Below are 21,155 nucleotides of genomic sequence, written 5' to 3' on the forward strand. Positions count from 1 at the left end.
GATGACCTTCAAGCAAGAAATGCGTTCTTTATGTTCTTTATGAAAGACCTCAATGTGAAGGCCCAACTTACCGGCCACCTGTGTGAAACACCCCTGACCAATAGGAGCAGAATAAATAGAAAATATGGGGATAGGCTTTGCCAGATCATAACAAGACAAGCTATGAGTCTGGGCAAATCGTGCATCCACCATATTGGCCCACTCCTCTCTGTCCAAAAAACACTTCTGCACATAAGACAAACTGAGAGGTACACATGAAGGAAATGTATACACCCAGGTTGTGATCTTCAACAAAACCTGGGATCAGAATTTTTTCCACCAGTTTCTCTCATTTAAGTGCGGAGGCATAAACCCCAATGAAGTGACTCTTTTGAGCACAAAAGAAACAAACCCCCATACTGAGGCAGACTGCAGGAAGTTTGACCCGAATTGAGGTCCTCCCCAACTGCATAGGTTCATCAGGATAGATAAGGGAGCTCTCTCCACTAGGGAGTACAGTTGGGGGAGGGCTCACCACTAGTGATGAGCGAGTGCACTCATTGCTCGGGTTTTCCCGATCATGCTCGGGTGACCTCCGAGTATTTATGACTGCTCGGAGATTTAGTTTTCATCGTGGCAGCTGAATGATTTACAGCTACTAGCCTGCTTGATTACATGTGGGGATTCCCTAGCAGCCAGGCAACCCCCACATGTACTCAGCCTGGCTAGTAGCTGTAATTCATTCAGCTGCCGAGATCAAAACTAAATCTCTGAGCAGTGATAAATACTTGGAGGTCACCCGATCGCGCTCGGGAAAACCAGAGCAACGAATATACTCACTCCTCACTTGTCACTACTATTATATCTCTGAGGCGTCTGTCAATCAGGATGACTAAGGCCATAGCGGCCTCAAAGGACTCAGGAGTTTCCTACAAGAGCAAATGTACAGGACCTTTAGCCTTTCTGACAGGTCTTGACAAAACTGGCTTTTGTGGGCCAGATTGTTCCATCTGGTGTCAGTGGCCCATCTCCAGAACTCAGAACAAAACTCCTCTACTGGCCAAATAATTAATCTACTGACCGGAAAGGCTAGGAATCAGTCGGTATACAAAAAGGTCCAATATAAGGGATCCCCCGAAATAGGGAGACAACAATACCCACCCGTTGTTCCTCACTCCCAGAAGAATGAGGATGTAGCCTGAAGTACAGTTTAAAGTTTTCCCTGAAAACCATGAATTTATCCTGCCCCCAGAGAACCGATTAAGGAGGGCCATCTTGAGTTCAGACTGGGTCTGGATGGTGGTTGAGATCCCAAGTCCCTCATTTTGCTGCTGTTGCTGTACAATTATATTTGTTTAGCTAGTACAATAACCGTATCCATGTTAGTATCAGAAAAAATGGGGCAAGTAATAATGTCCCACTGTGACCCTAGGAATGCAGGGAAAGAGGGACCCTATACTGTCCCTAACTAGGGAAGCCCTAGTCTGTCCCTAACCCTGGGGTTAATCCTAAAACTTCTCCAATACAGCCATGAACAGAATGAAGATTCTATTGCATGTATGGAGAGAAGCCAGACACAGGTTTATATAACAAAAGAGTGTGGTTCCAATAAGCTGCTCACCCAATAGATCATGAGGATCTCTAAAGTCTTTCCATGCCACGAGAAACCTGTTAACTCATGAATTACCGTGAGGGCATAAAGAAAGAGGACCTGTGTTCAGCTAATCGCCGTGATCTTCTAATCTCAAATATACCACAGGTCCCAGTAGAATGTGGCACATTCATGACACCATCCCTGCAACTGTCTGGTTCTCCGCGTCTCTTCTCCTCTTTCTGTGTTATGCACATCTCTTTGGTTCTTTACTCCAGCCTTGGCTTCCTTGTAACAAGGGCTCAGACATCATTTGGCAACAAGTGTTGTAACGACTAGTGCTGCAACTGGAAGTACCAGACCGGAGTGAAGAAGCTGAAGAGGGTGATGGAAATCAGGAGAAAAGAAGAGGTGTGGAGGACAGCAGGACTGGGGAATGGCGAGGTAAGTATTATCTTTCTTTAAAAAAACATTTTAACCTTTTGTCTGGTATTCTACGGTTAAGCAAAATGGTGAACATGACCTTCATTTTGCTAAATTTGTGCAGAGTGAATTGCAAAATAAACTTTTTTGTAAAATTTGAAGATTTTAATTCCACTAGAAAAAAATGTGCATCTCTACTAGAGATTAACGGCTAAAACGCATCAGAAACTTTTATGCAGTGTCTCTGAGTTAAAACTTCTCTTTAATGGAAGATCGCAGAGCTGGATTTTCTTTTATCAGACGTGTCCGACTCCTTACACTATATCAAAGACACTCTGATATCAGGCTACACATGCTGAGCCCCTTGCTGCATCTGATCCTGGGTGTCTAACCTCATCTGTAGTGTTAACACGGAATTCTAAAATTGTACCAACTGCAACATGCAGCGTTCACGGATTCCCCAAATATGGTTACGAAATGTTTTGAAAAAGGATTATTACCTTTCTTTCCCTTCATTTCTTTCCTGACCCATTATATGTAAAAAATCCCCTAATAAAAAGAATTTTGAAGAAAAAGGATTGTTCAACCATTTTGCAGAAGTTTTTAAAGAAAGTACACCAGGTGTAAGAGATCATCAACTCAACAAGATCTTTTTTATTATGTAGCGTGCCATGAATAAATAGCTAATAGAAAGATTATGCAAATGTTTTACACTCTCTGAGGCATCATTATGTATTAAGCCCCCTTTACATGCCCGTGTTTGCCATATGTGCCGAATCCGTGTTTTTCATGGATGCCAGATGCACCCATTATAATTTTTGGTGCTGCACACATGTCCTTGTGCTTGCACTGACCATGTGTCCATGCAAACCACACGGAGACATGCCCATTTTTTCCAGCAGCACTGACGGCCACGGCCAATACAAGTCTATGGGTCCTTGGAAAACACGTACAGCACACGGATGGCATTAGTGTGTCATCCGTGTGCTGTATGTGTTTAATATTGCAAAGTAGAGGAGAAGCTTTGGAATTATTTTTTCTTAAGCCATACCGGAAAAAAACTGATGGCTCACTGATCGAAAACACTGATGACATTGGTACCGTTTTTCCGGTAGCGGTATTATACGGACATGTGAAGGGGGTCCTAAGGTGGTTATCCTCTGAACAGTTATATCCTTTTCACTGGATAGGTGACAAATGTGTGATAAGTGGGAGTCCCGTCTCCCCCATGGGGAAAGTAGCGGTACACATGTGTGACCACTTCTTTGACCACTGTCTGTGAAAGCCGTGGTCACACATGCACACTACTACCCTATGAAAATAGTCTCTTTACAGAGGAGGAGAAGAGGGTCTCTGGACCTATGTGTTAGTGGTAACAATCCAAACTGACCATTTAAAGAGCCTATCCACATGACTTAGGATAATAAGCCAAGCCAGAACCTTCTGCAAAAGGAAAAGATCTCCACTTTGCAAACAACTGTTTCAGGGTTCCTACCCTAATGAGTGCAAAGTAGGAGACTGATTTACTGGTGAGAGGTCTTTGACTGAGGTCTAAGAGGTAAAGATTGTAGGAAAACATGGCACTTCTGGAATTCTGGTGGTGCGCAAGTAGGATAACCAAAACCGTCAGCTGTGATACATGAGTGCTAAGTATTTCTACATCTAAGGGGTAATGTTTGTCCCTGCTATAGGGAGACATATAGGCCAGGCATGCTCCCTGGGAAAAGAAAAGCAAATAATCCATCGTAAGAATAACAGGATATAGGAGTCTTTTAATCTCTGAGAAAATTCTTATTTGACTTTACATCCTAAGTCACGTGGCAAGACTCTTTGAGGGGTGGCTGTGACTGATAGGATTTCTACCTTCGTTAGGTGGTACTAGAGTCCTGTAACACTGCCAATCTATTCATAAGGTTCATGACCAAAAATGTCTGTATGACTAGAGGAGCGTATGCGAATATTGAAATTTTGAAATATATTCTTTTTAATGAGACAGATGGCAAAATCTCTGTGATTTAAATATGACCATGTCTCGTTCTTCGCGTTGCTTTGATAAGTCTTTAGGACGTGTAAGTGCTGCTAAAATATACATGAGGACTTTAGCTACATTTACTTCCTGCACCACTTCAAAGATCTTGGAGAGCGATAATAGGAATATAAAGTCAGCCTAACACCAGGACCAACTGTTTTAAATAGCGATGACCATATACCTAATAAGTGCACAAAATATAGCGATAAGCCGCTCGTGCTGAATAGTGAGGCGATTGCCTGCTTTTGTCGCTTTTTCCTTTTTTTCCTGGTCTTTTATTTTGGTAGCAGTAAGGTCGTTGGCTCCTCTCCTCCTGTCTTCTGCTGATTTATGTGTTCATACAAACTTCGGAAATAGAAAGGATTGGAGCACAGGCTTTCCTTTCTTGGTGTTCTGGATGATAATTATGACATAGTAGTGTACTTAAAGGGAATCTGTCACCAGGTTTTTGCTACTTCATCTGAGAGCAGCATAATGTAAGAAAAGAGACTCTGATTCCAGTGATGTGTCACTTAGTTTATTGGGTGCAGCAGTTGTGACACAATCGGAGATGAAGATGTGGCATGCAGCAGAACTCAGAAAGCTGCTCCTGCCCACACCACAAATTTCTGTGTACATTGTCTATTGACAGAAAGCTGCTAATCAGTGCTGGAGGCATAGATGGACTACTTGGCACATGGTAGCTAGTCCAGCAGTGAATACCTGCTGATAAAACCCTCATTGTATGGAAACAATAGCACACAGCCTAATAAGTGACACATCCCTGAAATCAGAATCTCTGACCCTACCTCGTGCTGCCCTCCGATTACATCACAAAAACCTGCTAACAGTTTCCCTTTAAGGAAACTTTTATGGGGTCTAAGTAGTAGGTTATATGAAACTTTGCCTGGATAAAAATAGCATGTATTATGGTCTAAAATTATTATTTTGACGTTGATTAGCAGTTTTACTTGGGCATTATTGTGTCATATTAACACTATATGGCAGTAATATCTGAACATGGTATATAAGCACTGTAAGTTAATGTAATGGATACTTAATGGCTGTAGAGCATGAGCGGCATTGTAAGGGAGTAGCATTTGGTTCTTCATGACAATTTTCGGAATTACGGTACATATTAAGGCAAAAAATATACAAGTACCTTTGTTTTAGCTTTGTTTTCACCCAGAGACTCCAGTACAAAAGCCTAACCATGACATATAAAGCCATCCACAACCTGTCTCCTCCATACATCTGTGACCTCGTCTCCCGGTACTTTCCTGCACGCAACCTCCGATCCTCACAAGATCTCCTTCTCTACTCCCCTATTATCTCCTCTTCCCACAATCGCATACAAGATTTCTCTCGTGCATCCCCCCTACTCTGGAATGCTCTACCACAACATATCAGACTCTCGCCTACCATCGAAACCTTCAAAAAGAACCTGAAGACCCACCTCTTCCGACAAGCCTACAACCTGCAGTAACCACCGATTGACCAAACCGCTGCACGGCCAGCTCTACCCTCACCTACTGTATCCTCACCCATCCCTTGTAGATTGTGAGCCCTCGCGGGCAGGGTCCTCTCTCCTCCTGTACCAGTTGTGACTTGTATTTTTCAAGATTATTGTACTTGTTTTATTATGTATACCCCTCCTCACATGTAAAGCGCCATGGAATAAATGGCGCTATAATAATAAATAATAATAATAATAATAATAATAGCTTCAGATGGCTCATGTATAATATATATATATATATATATATATATATATATATATATACTTTTTTTTAATGTGATGTTAAAGGCAATTTTGGAAAAGTTTCTAGGCAGGATGGTATAGGGCTACAAATCTAACACAACTTTTGATACAAATATTATTTAAAGGGGTCGCTTGGGATACATTTTATTTTTACACATAGGAGCTATGAATATTCCCTCTGCTGAGGTCCAGATTTACTTCTTTGCCCCTTCTCTGATCTTTGTTCACAGACTGCAGTGGTGATTTTACAACTAGAGTGCATGTGACCGCTGCAGCCAATCATGTGATGCCGATGAAGACACACAAAAGATACCAATGATGAGTCCAATGTTTGGCTGCAGCGGTCACATGCACTGCAGTTGTGATTTCACCGCTGTAATCTATCAAGAAATACAGGACTAATGGAGGAGACGGAAACTAGATCCGGGAGAGTATTTGTGTATTTGCTATGTTCTATGCTTGAAAGATTATGTGAAAATAAAATTTATCCCAGACGACCAGATTAAAGGGGTCTGCAGACTTAGCAATTTACACCAGACAATCCGTTTAAGTCTGCGCACATACCAAAGGAAGCTGTTCGTAAATGATCGTGAATAGTTTTGGTTGTCTTGTTTTTTATTTTGGGAATTTTTTTTTTTGCAATTATGGCCAACTACGCACAATAACCTACATGATTTTATTTATCTGTTTATTTTTTTTACTTTTTACAGTTTACAGAACTTGTATTTAACACCCAGCTCTGCCTTTTTCTATGAAATATTGCGGAGTGTTTTGAAGTGTTTGTCCCCTGAGTTCACTGGGTAGCGGCAACTGAATTTGCTCTATGTGATAGTTTGGCTGGCGGCCAACTTTGATGGCAGCTGTTTCTGTGTGAGTTTTTATGTTAGTTTGTGTGATTCATTTTACTGTGTGTACATTAGAGACTTCCCACCTTCTCCAGCTGCTCCGGCTATTTTCGTGAAAGTGCTGCAACACAATTTTATTTATAAGAGGAAAAACTGGGAAAATTGATCTGAATGTACAGTATCTACTTATTTTGTTTTATATTTTTTTTCCCTGCTTTTTTACATTTTCCTCGAATAAGATAGCTCTGAACGTGTTTCGCTTGCAAAGTAGGTACGTGGCAAACACTGCTTGGTCTCCCAGTGTGATGCTAACAATATGGGCACATGCTTATTCTGAGAAGTGGAAACCATCACAAGCTTTACACAATCCGGGCAGCATCTCAACGGAAATAGAGTGATGGAAACCGGTATTATTCTATCGATAAATTGAATAAACGGTTATACAAGATACATTTGTAATTTATCGACCTTTCTACACCTCTTGAAATTTGAGTTTCTGTTTCTTCATGTTGTATGATGTATACTTCTACATATGTAAAAAAGCATCTTTGCACTTAGGAAGCTTTTCTTTTTTTAGACTTTGCACTGCAGTTGCTATATGAGATTTTTTTTTCTAAATTATATTTTATATTTAAAAATATTTATTATATAGTTAGTTAACCAAAAAAGGAAAAAAAAACAAGAGATTGGAGTTATTGCATTTTTTTACTTCTTCCCATTGGAGCCAAAGTTACAGGAAAAAAAAATAGTCCTGCTGTGCCACAAGCCACTGGCAGTGTTGATTTGGGTCTGCTTGGATCCAACAGATCTGCTTTATCGGGCAGACAACCAGCAATCACGTGTTACTTCTAGTTACTGCAAAGCGATCATTATGTAGTCTAAAGCCACGTTCACACGTTTTGCATATGTACTGAACATATGCAAAACGTCAGTATTTGTAAGCCAAATCCAGGAGTGGGTGATAAATACAGAAGTGGTGATGTGTTTCTATTATACTTTTCCTCTGATTGTTCCACTCCTGTTCCACTGATGTCAAATACTGAATGTGTGAACGCGGCCTATAACAGAGAAACAAAAAGCAATGTTAAACTGCTTCTGCTTTCTCTTCAGGGCATCCGGCAGCCAGAGACAACCTGATCTGCCCCTTCTAGATTGCAGGAGCAAGAGCGTTAACGTTATCCATGAGTTTCTAAGGCTACTTTCACACTAGCGTCGGCCCGTCGCAGTGCGTCGGGCCGACGTACCGACGCATCCTGTGTCAACGCAGCACAACAGGGCAGCGGATGCATTATTACAACGCATCCGCTGCCCCATTGTGAGTTGCGGGGAGGAGGGGGTGGAGTTCTGGCCGCTCATGCGCGGTCAGAAATGGCAGACACAACGCACCAAAAAACGTTACAAGCAACGTTTTTTGGTGCCGACGGTCCACCACAACACGACGCAACCATCGCACGACGGTTGCGACGTGTGGCAATGCGTCGCTAATACAAGCCTATGGAGAAAAAACGCATCCTGCAAACAACTTTGCAGGATGCGTTTTTTCTGCAAAACGACAGATTGCAATGTGCGTCGTACGACGCTAGTGTGAAAGTAGCCTAAGTCATCCGACTTCTTCATCAAACTAAAACCACAATCCGGACATAGCAACACAATCATAGACTTAAATATGGTGTAAATTTCAAGTAAAGGCACCAATAAGCACATGGAGTGTCAGAGACTCATCAGTTGCCAGTTTCAATAAAAGTGACCACAAAGAGAAAAAAAGAAGAAAAGGAATAAAAAATATAGGCACGGGGTATAAAAGAGGGGAAAAAAAGCAGGAATAATGTATACTCCATGCTGCTTTTCTATTTTATTCATTTTGTTCCTTTTTACCGCTTAAAGCCCCGTGATGAATTTCTGAGCCTGATCCACACGTGGCAGATGCATTTATGTCTAACAGCAGCAGCTGGAGCTGATCCATGGCTGCGGCTGTTAACCATTTAAATGCTGCAATCAATCTCTGCCATCGGCATTTAGATTGAATGTGATCCTGTGCTCATACACACTGGCTTCCATCGGCTTTAGCAGCAAACTAATGGGTTACAATGGCAGTTGGAGGTCTGCTGAAGGTTCCCATCATTGGCGCCCTGGAATCCTTATGGAGCTCAATCATATGCTGACCTTCAAAGTAAACACAAGTTTTCAATACATACTGCAATATTATGGTATTGCATTACATAGTCTAAGCAAGCAGTTGGATATTCATAGGTTCAAATTCCCTGAGTGGACTAAAAAAGTGTAAAAAAAAAATATATGAGTGAAAAAAAATAGAAAATTGATTTTTAAAAACAAAAAAAAATTGTATCACCTTTCCTTACCCCCATTGAAAATTAAGAAATTAAAAAAAAACATATTCGAACATATTCCGCAAATGTTCGATTTGAGTTCCCTAACAGGGCTAAAAGAAAAAAGTAAAAAGTAAAATAACAAATAAGCGTAAAAAACCCTGCTTTCAGTCATTAAAAGTTAAGACAAAAAAACAAATATATTTGAACATATTCCGTAAAAGTCTGGTCTATCAAAACAAAATTAATTAACACGTACAGTAAAGAGAAATAAAAATTAAAACAACAGAATAGTGAGGGTTTTAAGCACTCTACGTCCTTAAAAACTACAATAAAAAGCTAAATCAAAGAGTAGTATCTACCCCAAAATGGTATCAGTAAAACCATCCATATGCATGCAAAGTGTAAGTCCTCACACAGCTCCATCATTAGAAAAAACTTAAGGGTCTGTGACACTTTAAAAAATGGGCTGAGAAAGTTCCCATATTATAGCACAAATATTTGGTGTGCCCAGGAGATGTGGTGTGATCAGACCATGTTCCTGTACAGTCAGACACAACAATTACACAGTACACAGCAGGGGCACATTTATCAGATTATCTCAGCACAGGAACATTTTTTTTTAAAACACTTCCAATTGTGGAAATTATTATTATCCCAAGATCTATTGATTAAAATCAACTTTAAAAGTAACTTTGTTTGTAGGAAAATCTCTTTAAGTCATTTCCCTATCCACATTTGTTTGCAGGGCAATTGTCCTCTTCATACCCCAATTTTGCTTCCTTTTTCAGCCCCCTATCCTTTACTATGACCATTTTACTGCCCTTTTAGGGCATCAAAGTTTGAGTTCCCATTGAATTGTATGGGATTCAGGTTTGGGTTCAAGTTCAGGTAGAGTTCGGGCACCCGAACCGAACATTAGACAAAGTTGTCAGACCCGAGCATCCACAGGTCTGCTCATCCCTTCTAAAGAGCTTTGAAAGAGTTGAGTACAGTCCTAGGACACCTCAGAGTATTAAAAATTTCTTTTAAGGGCAATTGGAGGCTTAGCAGTATTTTTTATTTCTTGCGATTAGCCTCCAATATTGCTCCATCAGGGATATTTTTTAAAAGAATAGATTTCAATAGTTTTAACACATTTGCAATCAGAACAAACACCTTATTTCTCCTCTACATGCTTTATCAAGATTAAGTAATTAGCTAAGCCCGAAATTTAGAGTTGAGAATTTCCCTTTTGGGACTCCTCTCCCAGAATCTAAGAGACTGAATTTTCCTGTAGATGACATGACATGTTTTTTTTTTTCAGTTTTTTTTTACCTTTCTAACTCTTTTGATTTGATCATGAAAAGATCCTGCTTTTTTATTTAAACACCTGGTTCAATATCTTCTGCCAAGTGCGTAATCCATTTTACAGCCGCTGCTTCCCTTTACTTAACAATTACGGCTGATTGTGTGTATTTATAATTCAAAACCATGAAGCAGGTACGAACCGTCTCGGAACTAAATTTATGCACAGAAAATTGTTTCTTTCTCCATTTTATTGTAAGTCACACTTAACTGCTTTTTTGTTTCAGGATATGTAATATGCACAGATGAAAAGTGCATAATGTGATTGAGAAGCACAACATTTCAGTGGCTCATTCAGCAGAACTTTGATTTCTGCTCTGCTTTTATTGAATTCATAATCTTTAAGCATAGTTCTTCTTACTTACTGATTTTATTGTGTGCACATATAAATTTTGTTTTACAAGGATATATTAGAGAAGAGTGAATCGGTTTGCGGTGAATCAAATTTGCCTGGAATCTTACAAAAAATTGAATTTTCCATAATTTAATTTTTTGTATTTGGCTTCATGTCAATCTAGCCAATTCCATTTTGTTGGCTTGTAAAGGCCAATAAAGGGGTTGAAAAATGAAAAATGGTATACTCAACTCACTGCTCATATATATATTACCATTATTGCTCATTGTCTGGTTCTCCTCTGGCTGCCTCCAGTGCCGATCTCTTCTGGTCTTTATGGCAGGTGATGTCTTCGTATATGTCTCCTCACTCTCTCACTGTATTTTTTGTGCTGGATAATCCTCATGGGACACAGCCCCACAGGCACAAAGCAACAGCAACATTGGCCTCCACTCAGTGCAAGCACCAAGTGAAAGTAGCAAAATAATCATGTTCCGCAAAGTCTCAGACTATGAATCGAAAAAATAAGGCCAAACCCCTCTTTCAGTCTACTGCTAATTAAAACCACCTGTGCCAAATGGGAGGAGTGCTGGTCCATGAAAAAACAAGAGGGGGTAGGTCATGGACTTTGCTAGAACTGTAGAAAAAAAGACATGGTCCACACATTCAAAAATCATACATTGATCTATATTAACAGGAGACTCGAGGATTCCGACTAATTTTGCTCTAAGCTCTCAGCCTGAGAGCATGTGGAAGGTGAGTTTTTCGCTTCTTTCCCTTGGAGTTGGTTCTTTGCAGCAGTCATTGTAGCCTATGGAGCAGTGTGAGCCGGAGTCATGGGGTCACAGCCTCTGTAAGCCACTGGGTAGCCCACCCGGCTGATGCACTGTCACTGTGATGGTGGTTTGTGCACAGCGCTGCACTTTTTAGGCAGGAACCCACTGAGAGGGTCACCATAGCATGGTAGTGGGCATCATACAGTCTCATCAGAATGTTAAACTAAGAACCTCATGTTCAGTTTTGTACAATTTTGCCTAGCGGCAAGTAGAGCAATGTATGATTTTGGAATGTGTAGTCCATGTCTTTTTTTTTTCTACAGGTCTCATAATAATTATGTGCAGAGTATCAAATATACATAAAAATGTTTACATAAGCAAATGTGATTATAAAGTGCAGGTGCATCAGCACTGGTGTATAGATAATGTATGTCATACATAAAGTGCATGCTCAATGCTTGGTGACATCATCATTATATGATGTCACTAATCATCATTATATGTTGTCACTAATCAATGAACATTTCAATAATTATCAAAAGCGTAAGCTTTGCCAATAAAGAATCCCACAATATGACAGGATGTAAAAGACTTGCATAAAAACAGATGCATCGGTATTGTTAGTTTTAAGACCTTCTATGATGGAAAGATGCAAGGCTTACAAATCGCTCAACTTTAACTTACAGTATATGTTGGGTGATATCGTAAGGGTGTAGACTGTGTTGCCCTGTTCTTTTCCCAGAAAACAATTTCAGAATGTAAATGATGTCATACGTATATGCAGTGTCGTGTGAAATCTGAACTATGTACTGTGGTTTAGTGTTTGTTGTGACTAGGCTGCAATAGGGAATAGTGTAAGTACTGTTAATATGGCAATGTGGAGTATAATACTCATGATGTGTTACAATGTACTGTATAATGTTTTAGTGTACAGTATAGGGTGAGACATATATTAGGACCTAGGGCATAAGATATAATTAATGATAGGGGCTAGCCCACAATGGGAGGGAGATACTGGGGTTATAAAAAGGAACTAACTTCCTGGTAGTTGTCAGATAGGGAGGAACAGTGACGAGGTCAAGTTGATTTGCAGTGGGCTGCTAGAGCCAGCATACACTAATAATTCAAAGCAGTGGGAGGCCATACTGATATCTCTTACAGACATTTCGGCAATGTTAGGAGCGCAAAGCTCGGTGTGGGGGCTGCTATGCCCATCATGTCCTCTGGCGTACAGGGGAAGATGGATATGGAACGGAACCGTGTGAAGGACAGGAGGCTAGTCCTGGGTGCAATGTTGAATTGGACAGGAAATTCCTGGGGCTGACAGAGTCCATGATCTTGAAGATAGTCCAAGAGAAATGAGTTGTAGGGTTGTAGGTGTGTTGTACTAAGGAAGTAAAGAATTTGAAGTGTTGTGCCCTATCCCACATGCTGCAACCTGATAAACTTGAACTGACCGCATTGCTTGTTGCAATGAACTTGGTGTCCATTGCGTTGTGTGTGGCGGCTCCAGAAAATGGATGCCTGGAGGCGGCGGAGGCCTGCGGCCTACAAGTGAGTGTGATGCACTTCACTCCTGACAGCAAACTGGGACTACGACACTGTTTCCCTGTAAAGTGCTAGAGTGTCAACAGAGAGCAGCATGGTAATGACTACTGCTTTTGACCACTTTAAAAAATATGATAAGAGCATGCTGTCTCAACATGGTGGCTTGACATACAGTATATTTTGTTGGTTTGTGCTTCCTGTGTTGAAGCAGAAATGTTACATAGCTTTTTGGACCATGTGTAGAAGCATTGGTAAAATATACTGTAGTTAGTTAGATCAACAGAAGTCTAAAGAAAATCTCTCAAGGCAAAGGCATCAATTTTTCCTATAATGCCATGCACTCCACATTCTTGTAGCACAATTGCAAAATTATTTTTTTGTAATAATGGTTAATGCTACAATATATACTAGGATTTCCTAATCAGAATTGTGGAGAAATAGGAATGCTTTTTTCAGGCAGAGACCAGTACACGTGCTTTAACATTTCGGCAAATCCTAAGCATGATTAATGGCTACTTTTTAAAAGAAAAACTTTTCGTTGGAATTTACATTAAAACATTGATATAAATGTCACAGATGATAAATGTTCCTTAGTTGGGAAGTTATTCTAATTAATTATACCGACTTTCTGCTTTGTGTTAATGATGAATGCAGCCAGAAAAAAAACTTTTCTCAAATATTCAAGAGGATTCATTAATCGATTAATGATGTTTTCATTATCCCGTTATTTTTCATGTGGTTTTAGCTTCTGTGACACAAAACCTTTCATCATGTATAATAGTGCTGTTCATGGGCTCTTGGGGCTTTCTAAAGACCACAAAGAAGCAATATCTTGGTTCCATATTATGGATATCTGAGAAATTCATTGCAGTTTATCTATTAATTCCTAAAGTGTAACTACAGTACATTTTCAGGAAACTTTTGAAAGGGTCAGATGTTTTATTCAGAGAACGTCTATATGACCACCAGATCATTAAAAAGATGGAGCAGAAGCGCTAAGTCTAAATAAGCTATCTTTTTAGCCTGGAGATTTGCTCAAAAAAAAATCTTTGAGGTTGAGTTTTTCTGCCCTATCGTTTTATTGACATTGGAGGTCTCAGCGCGCAAAATGAATGATCATATGGTCTCCTCTAAATCTCACAGACTGGGATCCAATTTTTAAACGGATGTGTCCATGGCCCAATGAAACTTTATGGATCAGTATGCTGCCAAAGAAAAAAAGCTGACAGCACTCGACGTGTTAATATAGCTTCAGCCATACTTTGTTAAATTGTGGAGCCCCATGAAGTTTACGAACAGAGAAATTTAGAGAAATCTTCCACCAACAACCACAGATGGAAGTGGGGTCTTTTGTGGTCCTCAGTTCTGGTTTTGGAAGCTTAAAATAACTATAAGAATTACCTGATGCATATAAGTTGTTAGGGGTCGAGTTCCCACCTCTGCACAGGGGGAATCTCGGGCCATCTCCGCTGTGGTCTCCCATTCTTCTCCTGCCACAGTGGAGCCTGCTCAGCGGAGATGTCGGTCCCAGCATCTCGCTCAGTCTGACTCTGTGCAAAGAGTTACTGCTGCTTTTCCTGCTTCTGCCATTGAAGCCAGTGTTGGGCAGCGGCGAGCAGATGCTTCTAGGACTAGGCCCAGAGTAAGATCTCTCAGTGGAGATCGAGGGTCACATGTTCAGATACTGCAGCCAAATCTATTGGTCTTTCTAGGAAGGTCCTGTAGGTGCGCAGGCTCTGTAGTAGCCTCTCATTGGTACTTCTAGGAAGGTCCTGTACATGCTGCAACTATTTAAGGCTCGCATGGTCGTACGGCCATGCGCTAGTATCTTTCTATGTTATGTGCTTTGCGCCAGTGTGGTCATGAGAGTTTGTGTTCAGGGACCCGGCTGAAATAAGCCCCTAGAATGCTGGCACCTCTGGTGAGGAGATTTTGTGTGTATGTATTCAGGGACCTGGCTGAAATAAGCCCCTAGACTGCTGGCACCTCTGGCGAGGAGATTTGTGTGCATGCATGACCACTGACTGCTCTCACTTGGGTAGTTAGCCTGTGCCTCTGTGAAGTCAAACAGGGCGCCTTGCGTTGATTTCACGGCTACTCTGTGAGGTAACAGAGTTAGCTCATACTGCCATATAGTTCCGCCGTTTGCTAGCAGCAGGTTCTCCTGCACGGTGGACCCCGGGCTTCGAACGCATCAATTACAATAAAACTTCTATATTCACTCGGTGCGTTCCACTAGCTCTAACATACGTGCTCCAAAAATAAACATATTTTTCATTTGTGCCCTGCCACTTCTTTGCACTGTTACCCAGTTTTCCCTCTGTTCTATTGTTTTCTCCTGGTTTCGTCATCCCAAGACCACTGAGGATCAATCGGTAGATGTATGTGTGTTCTTTCTCATTTTTAGAGCACATTAAATCCCTTTGTATAATAAAAAAGGAGTGAAAAACCCAGTCTCTATTTCTAGCCCCAATCATGAGCAGTCTTGTAAGAAGTTTGATTAATATGTAGCCATCACTTACATATCATGGTGTAAGTAATGATGGGCAGAAATGTAAAATTACATTGCTTTTTGTAAAATGTAAGATATATCTTTTATCTGTTAATACTTTTTTAACTGTTTTGCAATCAGGTCATCCATTGAGGAAAGAAGGCCACGTCACTCCTCTGCTGCCTGCTCGTTTCGCCAGATTATCCAGATCACCTGCAGTTACCTTCATGACGTCTTTAGCTGATCATAGATCAAATGGTATGTAAAATACATGTGCTGCCTCATACATTATTAGCGTTGCCATTAGTGACAGACTGTAATTCGAAAAAAAGATTTCCAAGATTCCATGTTTTTTCCAACTTACTCTTTGAATTGTTTGGCAAGTGCTCTCTGTTTAATTATGATATTGACGTTAAATGATTCTAGTGCTAAGTCCATGTTTGAAATCTCTCTCATGTCCTCTGCTGCTATGCGCTGCCGTGCTTGCATTGTAGAACTGTTGAGGATTGCAGACTCGGTCCTGTTTTACATTAGTTTGGTTAGGTTGAGACTTGTTGTCCTGCGCCAGGAAAGAATCTGTCTTGATGCAGGGTGCTTGTTATATCTTATAATCAGCGCTATCATGTGAACCTTAGATGGAGCCACACCCTATTTAAACTACCAGCGGCTTGCTTTTATTGCAAGTTATTGGTTACTACTTCCCTAGTTTGCATTTTAGTTTAGCCTGTTTATGAAATATCCGTTGACTTCATGACCTCGGCTTGAATGCAGAATCTATAACTATCTCATAATTCTGTCCCTGACCTCCTGGATTTTACTCAAACCATTCTTCCAGCTTATGCTTTTAGCCAGCAGCCTCTTCACAGGTGTAACTCTGGGGGCTATGTATAAGTCAATATCCTTGTATTGGGATTTGAGGGCGTAGATCTAAGTTCCCTAAGAACGAGCTACATGGACCGGCTTTTGCAAAGCCTGTCTGTTGGATAACTATTAAGGGCCACAAGACTTCCACCTAAAATATGCCGTTACACCTTCTTTTCACAATTTGTATTGATATATTGTTCGTTCACTTGAAAATAAGATTTGTCTGCTTGCCCTGTGCCTTTTCAATCTTCAACTCTCGAAATACATGAGTGCTGAAGTTTTAGTACGATTTTGGGTGGAATAAACATTTACAAAGTTCCCAAAGTTTTTATAATATCTTGACTTTCACATCACCTTCATGGAAACGTAAGCCATTAAATTCTACAGGCATTAAAGTCAGACTCATCTTCCGTTATATTGCCCCGTGTCTGGGAAATAGAAATTTTGAGCACCCAATGAATACATGATTGTAGTTGTTGTGTGCACATTACGAGATAGGCCACTCAGCTGTAGAACAAATAACTGTCATCCTTATCGGTTGCCCGCTACAGAGAACGGCATACAAACGTAGAACTGTTATCTAAATAGCAGGGCGAATGTAATTTATTATATTGTACTTCTATTTGAATTGGTTACATTATACCGAGCCGATTACTATTTGCTTTTTCATACTTTTTTTAAACAAAAATTATTACTTTTTCTTCCTACATTGGTTAATTAAACCTGCAATTATGTTGATGTAAATGATCTTCTGGACTCATTTGGGTCAAATGTAAATAACAATTTACATGTTTTATGCATATAAAGCTTGAAAACATTTCGGCAGAATGTGCTACTTTTGATCTCAATTATGAAGCTAATTTCTAAATCTTCAATGTACCCCCCTTCCCATGACTGATCTAGACAATGATTTTTAATGATAATTATCAATAAAGAAATAATCGTCCACTCCTTGACATCTGGACAATGGCTGTACCGGAATCGTAAAATAGAATTTGTCGTATTCGAGCTCCGTTCTGAGGTGTTTAAAAAATGTGTTGACCTTTAAATATCAGCATGTAAATCAATGAATGTTGTTGGATAATGTTCACGCTTGTAAAAGTGTTAGCTTAGATAGAAGAGGAAGAAGCTCAAAGGACCCGATTCATCAAAGTGTTTAGGGCAGAATTCTGGAGTAAATCACTTTTGCATAGAGTGAATATGCATAAAAAATGTTGTGACTTTTGACCTTTTGATTTCTGTTCAGTTCCATCAAAGTCAGTGAGGGATGGCAACGTCCATGAAATTCTTTGATAGTGACGGCATTTGTTACCCTACCAATACAATGCATACAGATGCACACCTATGATAAGATGAGACACATTCATTAAGTGTCGCGCGTAGAGTTGAGCAAATTCTTCAAAATTCGGGTCCAATTACGATTTGCGGCAAATATTGTTTTTGCAATATTTTCCGAACACAGCCGAACGTCTTTGGAGTCAATGGGAGTAAAAATGAACAAATATTTTCGGAACTGATCATCAAACATAAATTCAGCCCAAATAGGGTAGCAATATGGAACAAATATGGCAAATTCTTATTCAGTGACCAATTCCGAGCATATTCACTCAACTCTAGTGCGCTTCTTAATAAATTAGGCTCATTTATTCTTTATCCCTGACTTCCATTATTTAGATGCCAGTCTTAGTGAGTCGGTCCTAAAGACATTCAGTTTTCAGTAGAGCTGTATTTCTTGGTCACCTCAAGGGACCACATTGTAATTAGTAAGAGTAGTGGAGATGGGACAGACATCATCTGAGTCATTAGATTTATTTTTCTGTAATAGCACCACTTTTATATATGGATTGTATCTGGCATTGCAGCCCAGCTAATGGGGTTTAATTGCGTGCATAAGTCCAGACAGCAAAGTACTTATAGAGTATGAGTACCAGGGTACATGCTGCAGTAGAGTTGACCACTTGCTCAGGAAACTTCAGAACAGGTAGAAAGAGATGGAACAGCACTCCACAATTAGCAAGTTTGCCTCAAAACATCTTTATTGCCTTTTTCCAGATCCAGAAAGATACGCACCACATTTATGAATATACTTGCTTTTGAGCGCAACGTGTCTGGTTACAGACACTTCATCAGGTTGAAGCGAGTGGTGGGATACATGAGAAGATCAGGACGATGGCATAGTGGATATTGCAATTTAAGTTTGAGGTCACGTAAAGGTATAGCCTGAGGATTAGAGTGGTGTATAGGCCTTGTCCCACGAACAACGTTTATTATCAATCTACAGCATAGATAATAAATATATCATTGCTGGCAGATTTGCTGCTCGGTCTCCCATTGATTCAGAGATCAAAGAATTAACGGTTCCTGTGAGCATGTCCATGTCAGTAGAGAGCAGGTAATGTAGTAGTGGTCGCATATGCTTGTTAAAGCTACATTCATACAGGGAACTTTGGGAACCCTGTTTATGGGATCAGTGGGGGTTTCAGCAGTCAGGTCCTCCAGTGATCATAAATCTCCTGTAATTAGGTGATAAATGTTGTTAATGTTTTAATTCCTATAGAGATACAGCCATCCTGCGGAGACAACAGGAACACATTTCTCCCTCATGCTTTCTATTTTCACATATAAAAGAATAAATTATTTTTTAACTGGTGAAGTTGGTTTTCTAGTGCATTGGGGAAGGGCTGCAGTTGCAACCAGTTACCAGCCCGAGGCAGGTTTGTGTTTTATAAGAAAAAGGGGAAAGTGAAACAGAGTTCTTTATACATTTCTTAAACTTTTGATTGTGATACATGATATTAAACTGTCTCCTCCAGCTGCAGCAAATAATACAATTTTATAATTTAGTTTTTTATTAGTTTTAAGAAGTTCCTGCTATCAATAGGAAACTTTATTATTTATTTCCAAAGCGTAAAAAATGTCATGGTCATGTGAGTCATTATTGAAATCAGAATACTCCTTTAAAATAAATCAAAGGCAAAATAAACTCCAAGCGAATGTGACGCTAATCACCTTAGGATTTTTTTTTTATACATCCACTTCCAGTAAAAAACAGTTAGTAAAAGTTCATTTATTTTCTAAAAAAAAAAGGAAAAAAATATATTTTTAATATTTTTGAAATACAGTACAGCACGTTTTGGCTGCTATTTTTACAGTGCAGCCTTCATCAGGTAACAAAAAAAACAACATACAAAAGCACTATAAATACTAAAGGGAGCATTATCTGACCTGGTGACAGGTAATCTTTGAAGTACACTCTAGGCATTTTTGCTGCTGTTGTGGCCTTCATTATCTTGGATGTAAATGTAAGGTATGAGATGACCAACAGTTTTTTTTAAGACACAAAAAAAGGAAAAGATTTTATGTTGGGAGATGTTTATACTATACTAGACTGTGGCCCGATTCTAATGCATCGGGTATTCTAGAATATGCATGTCCCCGTAGTACAGTGGGGCAAAAAAGTATTTAGTCAGTCAGCAATAGTGCAAGTTCCACCACTTAAAAAGATGAGAGGCGTCTGTAATTTACATCATAGGTAGACCTCAACTATGGGAGACAAACTGAGAAAAAAAAAACAGAAAATCACATTGTCTGTTTTTTTAATAATTTATTTGCATATTATGGTGGAAAATAAGTTTTTGGTCAGAAACAAACAATCAAGATTTCAGGCTCTCACAGACCTGTAAATTCTTCTTTAAGAGTCTCCTCTTTCCTCCACTCATTACCTGTAGTAATGGCACCTGTTTGAACTTGTTATCAGTATAAAAAGACACCTGTGCACACCCTCAAACAGTCTGACTCCAAACTCCACTATGGTGAAGACCAAAGAGCTGTCAAAGGACACCAGAAACAAAATTGTAGCCCTGCACCAGGCTGGGAAGACTTAATCTGCAATAGCCAACCAGCTTGGAGTGAAGAAATCAACAGTGGGAGCAATAATTAGAAAATGGAAGACATACAATACCACTGATAATCTCCCTCGATCTGGGGCTCCAAGCAAAATCCCACCCCGTGGGGTCAGAATGATCACAAGAACGGTGAGCAAAAATCCCAGAACCACGCGGGGGGACCTAGTCAATGAACTGCAGAGAGCTGGGACCAATGTAACAAGGCCTACCATAAGTAACACACTATGCCACCATGGACTCAGATCCTGCAGTGCCAGACGTGTCCCACTGCTTAAGCCAGTACATGTCCGGGCCCGTCTGAAGTTTGCTAGAGAGCATTTGGATGATCCAGAGGAGTTTTGGGAGAATGTCCTATGGTCTGATGAAACCAAACTGGAACTGTTTGGTAGAAACACAACTTGTCGTGTTTGGAGGAAAAAGAATACTGAGTTGCATCCATCAAACACCATACCTACTGTAAAGCATGGTGGTGGAAACATCATGCTTTGGGGCTGTTTCTCTGCAAAGGGTCCAGGACGACTGATCCGGGTACATGAAAGAATGAATGGGGCCATGTATCGTGAGATTTTGAGTGCAAACCTCCTTCCATCAGCAAGGGCATTGAAGATGAAACGTGGCTGGGTCTTTCAACATGACAATGATCCAAAGCACACCGCCAGGGCAACGAAGGAGTGGCTTCGTAAGAAGCATTTCAAGGTCCTGGAGTGGCCTAGCCAGTCTCCAGATCTCAACCCTATAGAAAACCTTTGGAGGGAGTTGAAAGACTGTGTTGCCAAGCGAAAAGCCAAAAACATCACTGCTCTAGAGGAGATCTGCATGGAGGAATGGGCCAACATACCAACAACAGTGTGTGGCAACCTTGTGAAGACTTACAGAAAACGTTTGACCTCTGTCATTGCCAACAAAGGATATATTACAAAGTATTGAGATGAAATTTTGTTTCTGACCAAATACT

General features: G+C 40.2%; 1 protein-coding gene across 1 annotated transcript in view; it reads left to right on the plus strand.

Annotated features, from left to right (window-relative positions):
- The window catches only part of TCERG1L (transcription elongation regulator 1 like), a 326,897-nt gene that overhangs the window by 151,873 nt on the left and 153,869 nt on the right, over positions 1 to 21,155 (plus strand). The window contains exon 5 of the mRNA XM_069753902.1: positions 15,573 to 15,689. Coding sequence (XP_069610003.1) covers positions 15,573 to 15,689 — 117 coding nt within the window. The remainder of the gene's footprint in view (positions 1 to 15,572; positions 15,690 to 21,155) is intronic.

The sequence above is a fragment of the Ranitomeya imitator genome, chromosome 2, assembly GCF_032444005.1.
Source record: "Ranitomeya imitator isolate aRanImi1 chromosome 2, aRanImi1.pri, whole genome shotgun sequence".
Taxonomy (NCBI): domain Eukaryota; kingdom Metazoa; phylum Chordata; class Amphibia; order Anura; family Dendrobatidae; genus Ranitomeya; species Ranitomeya imitator.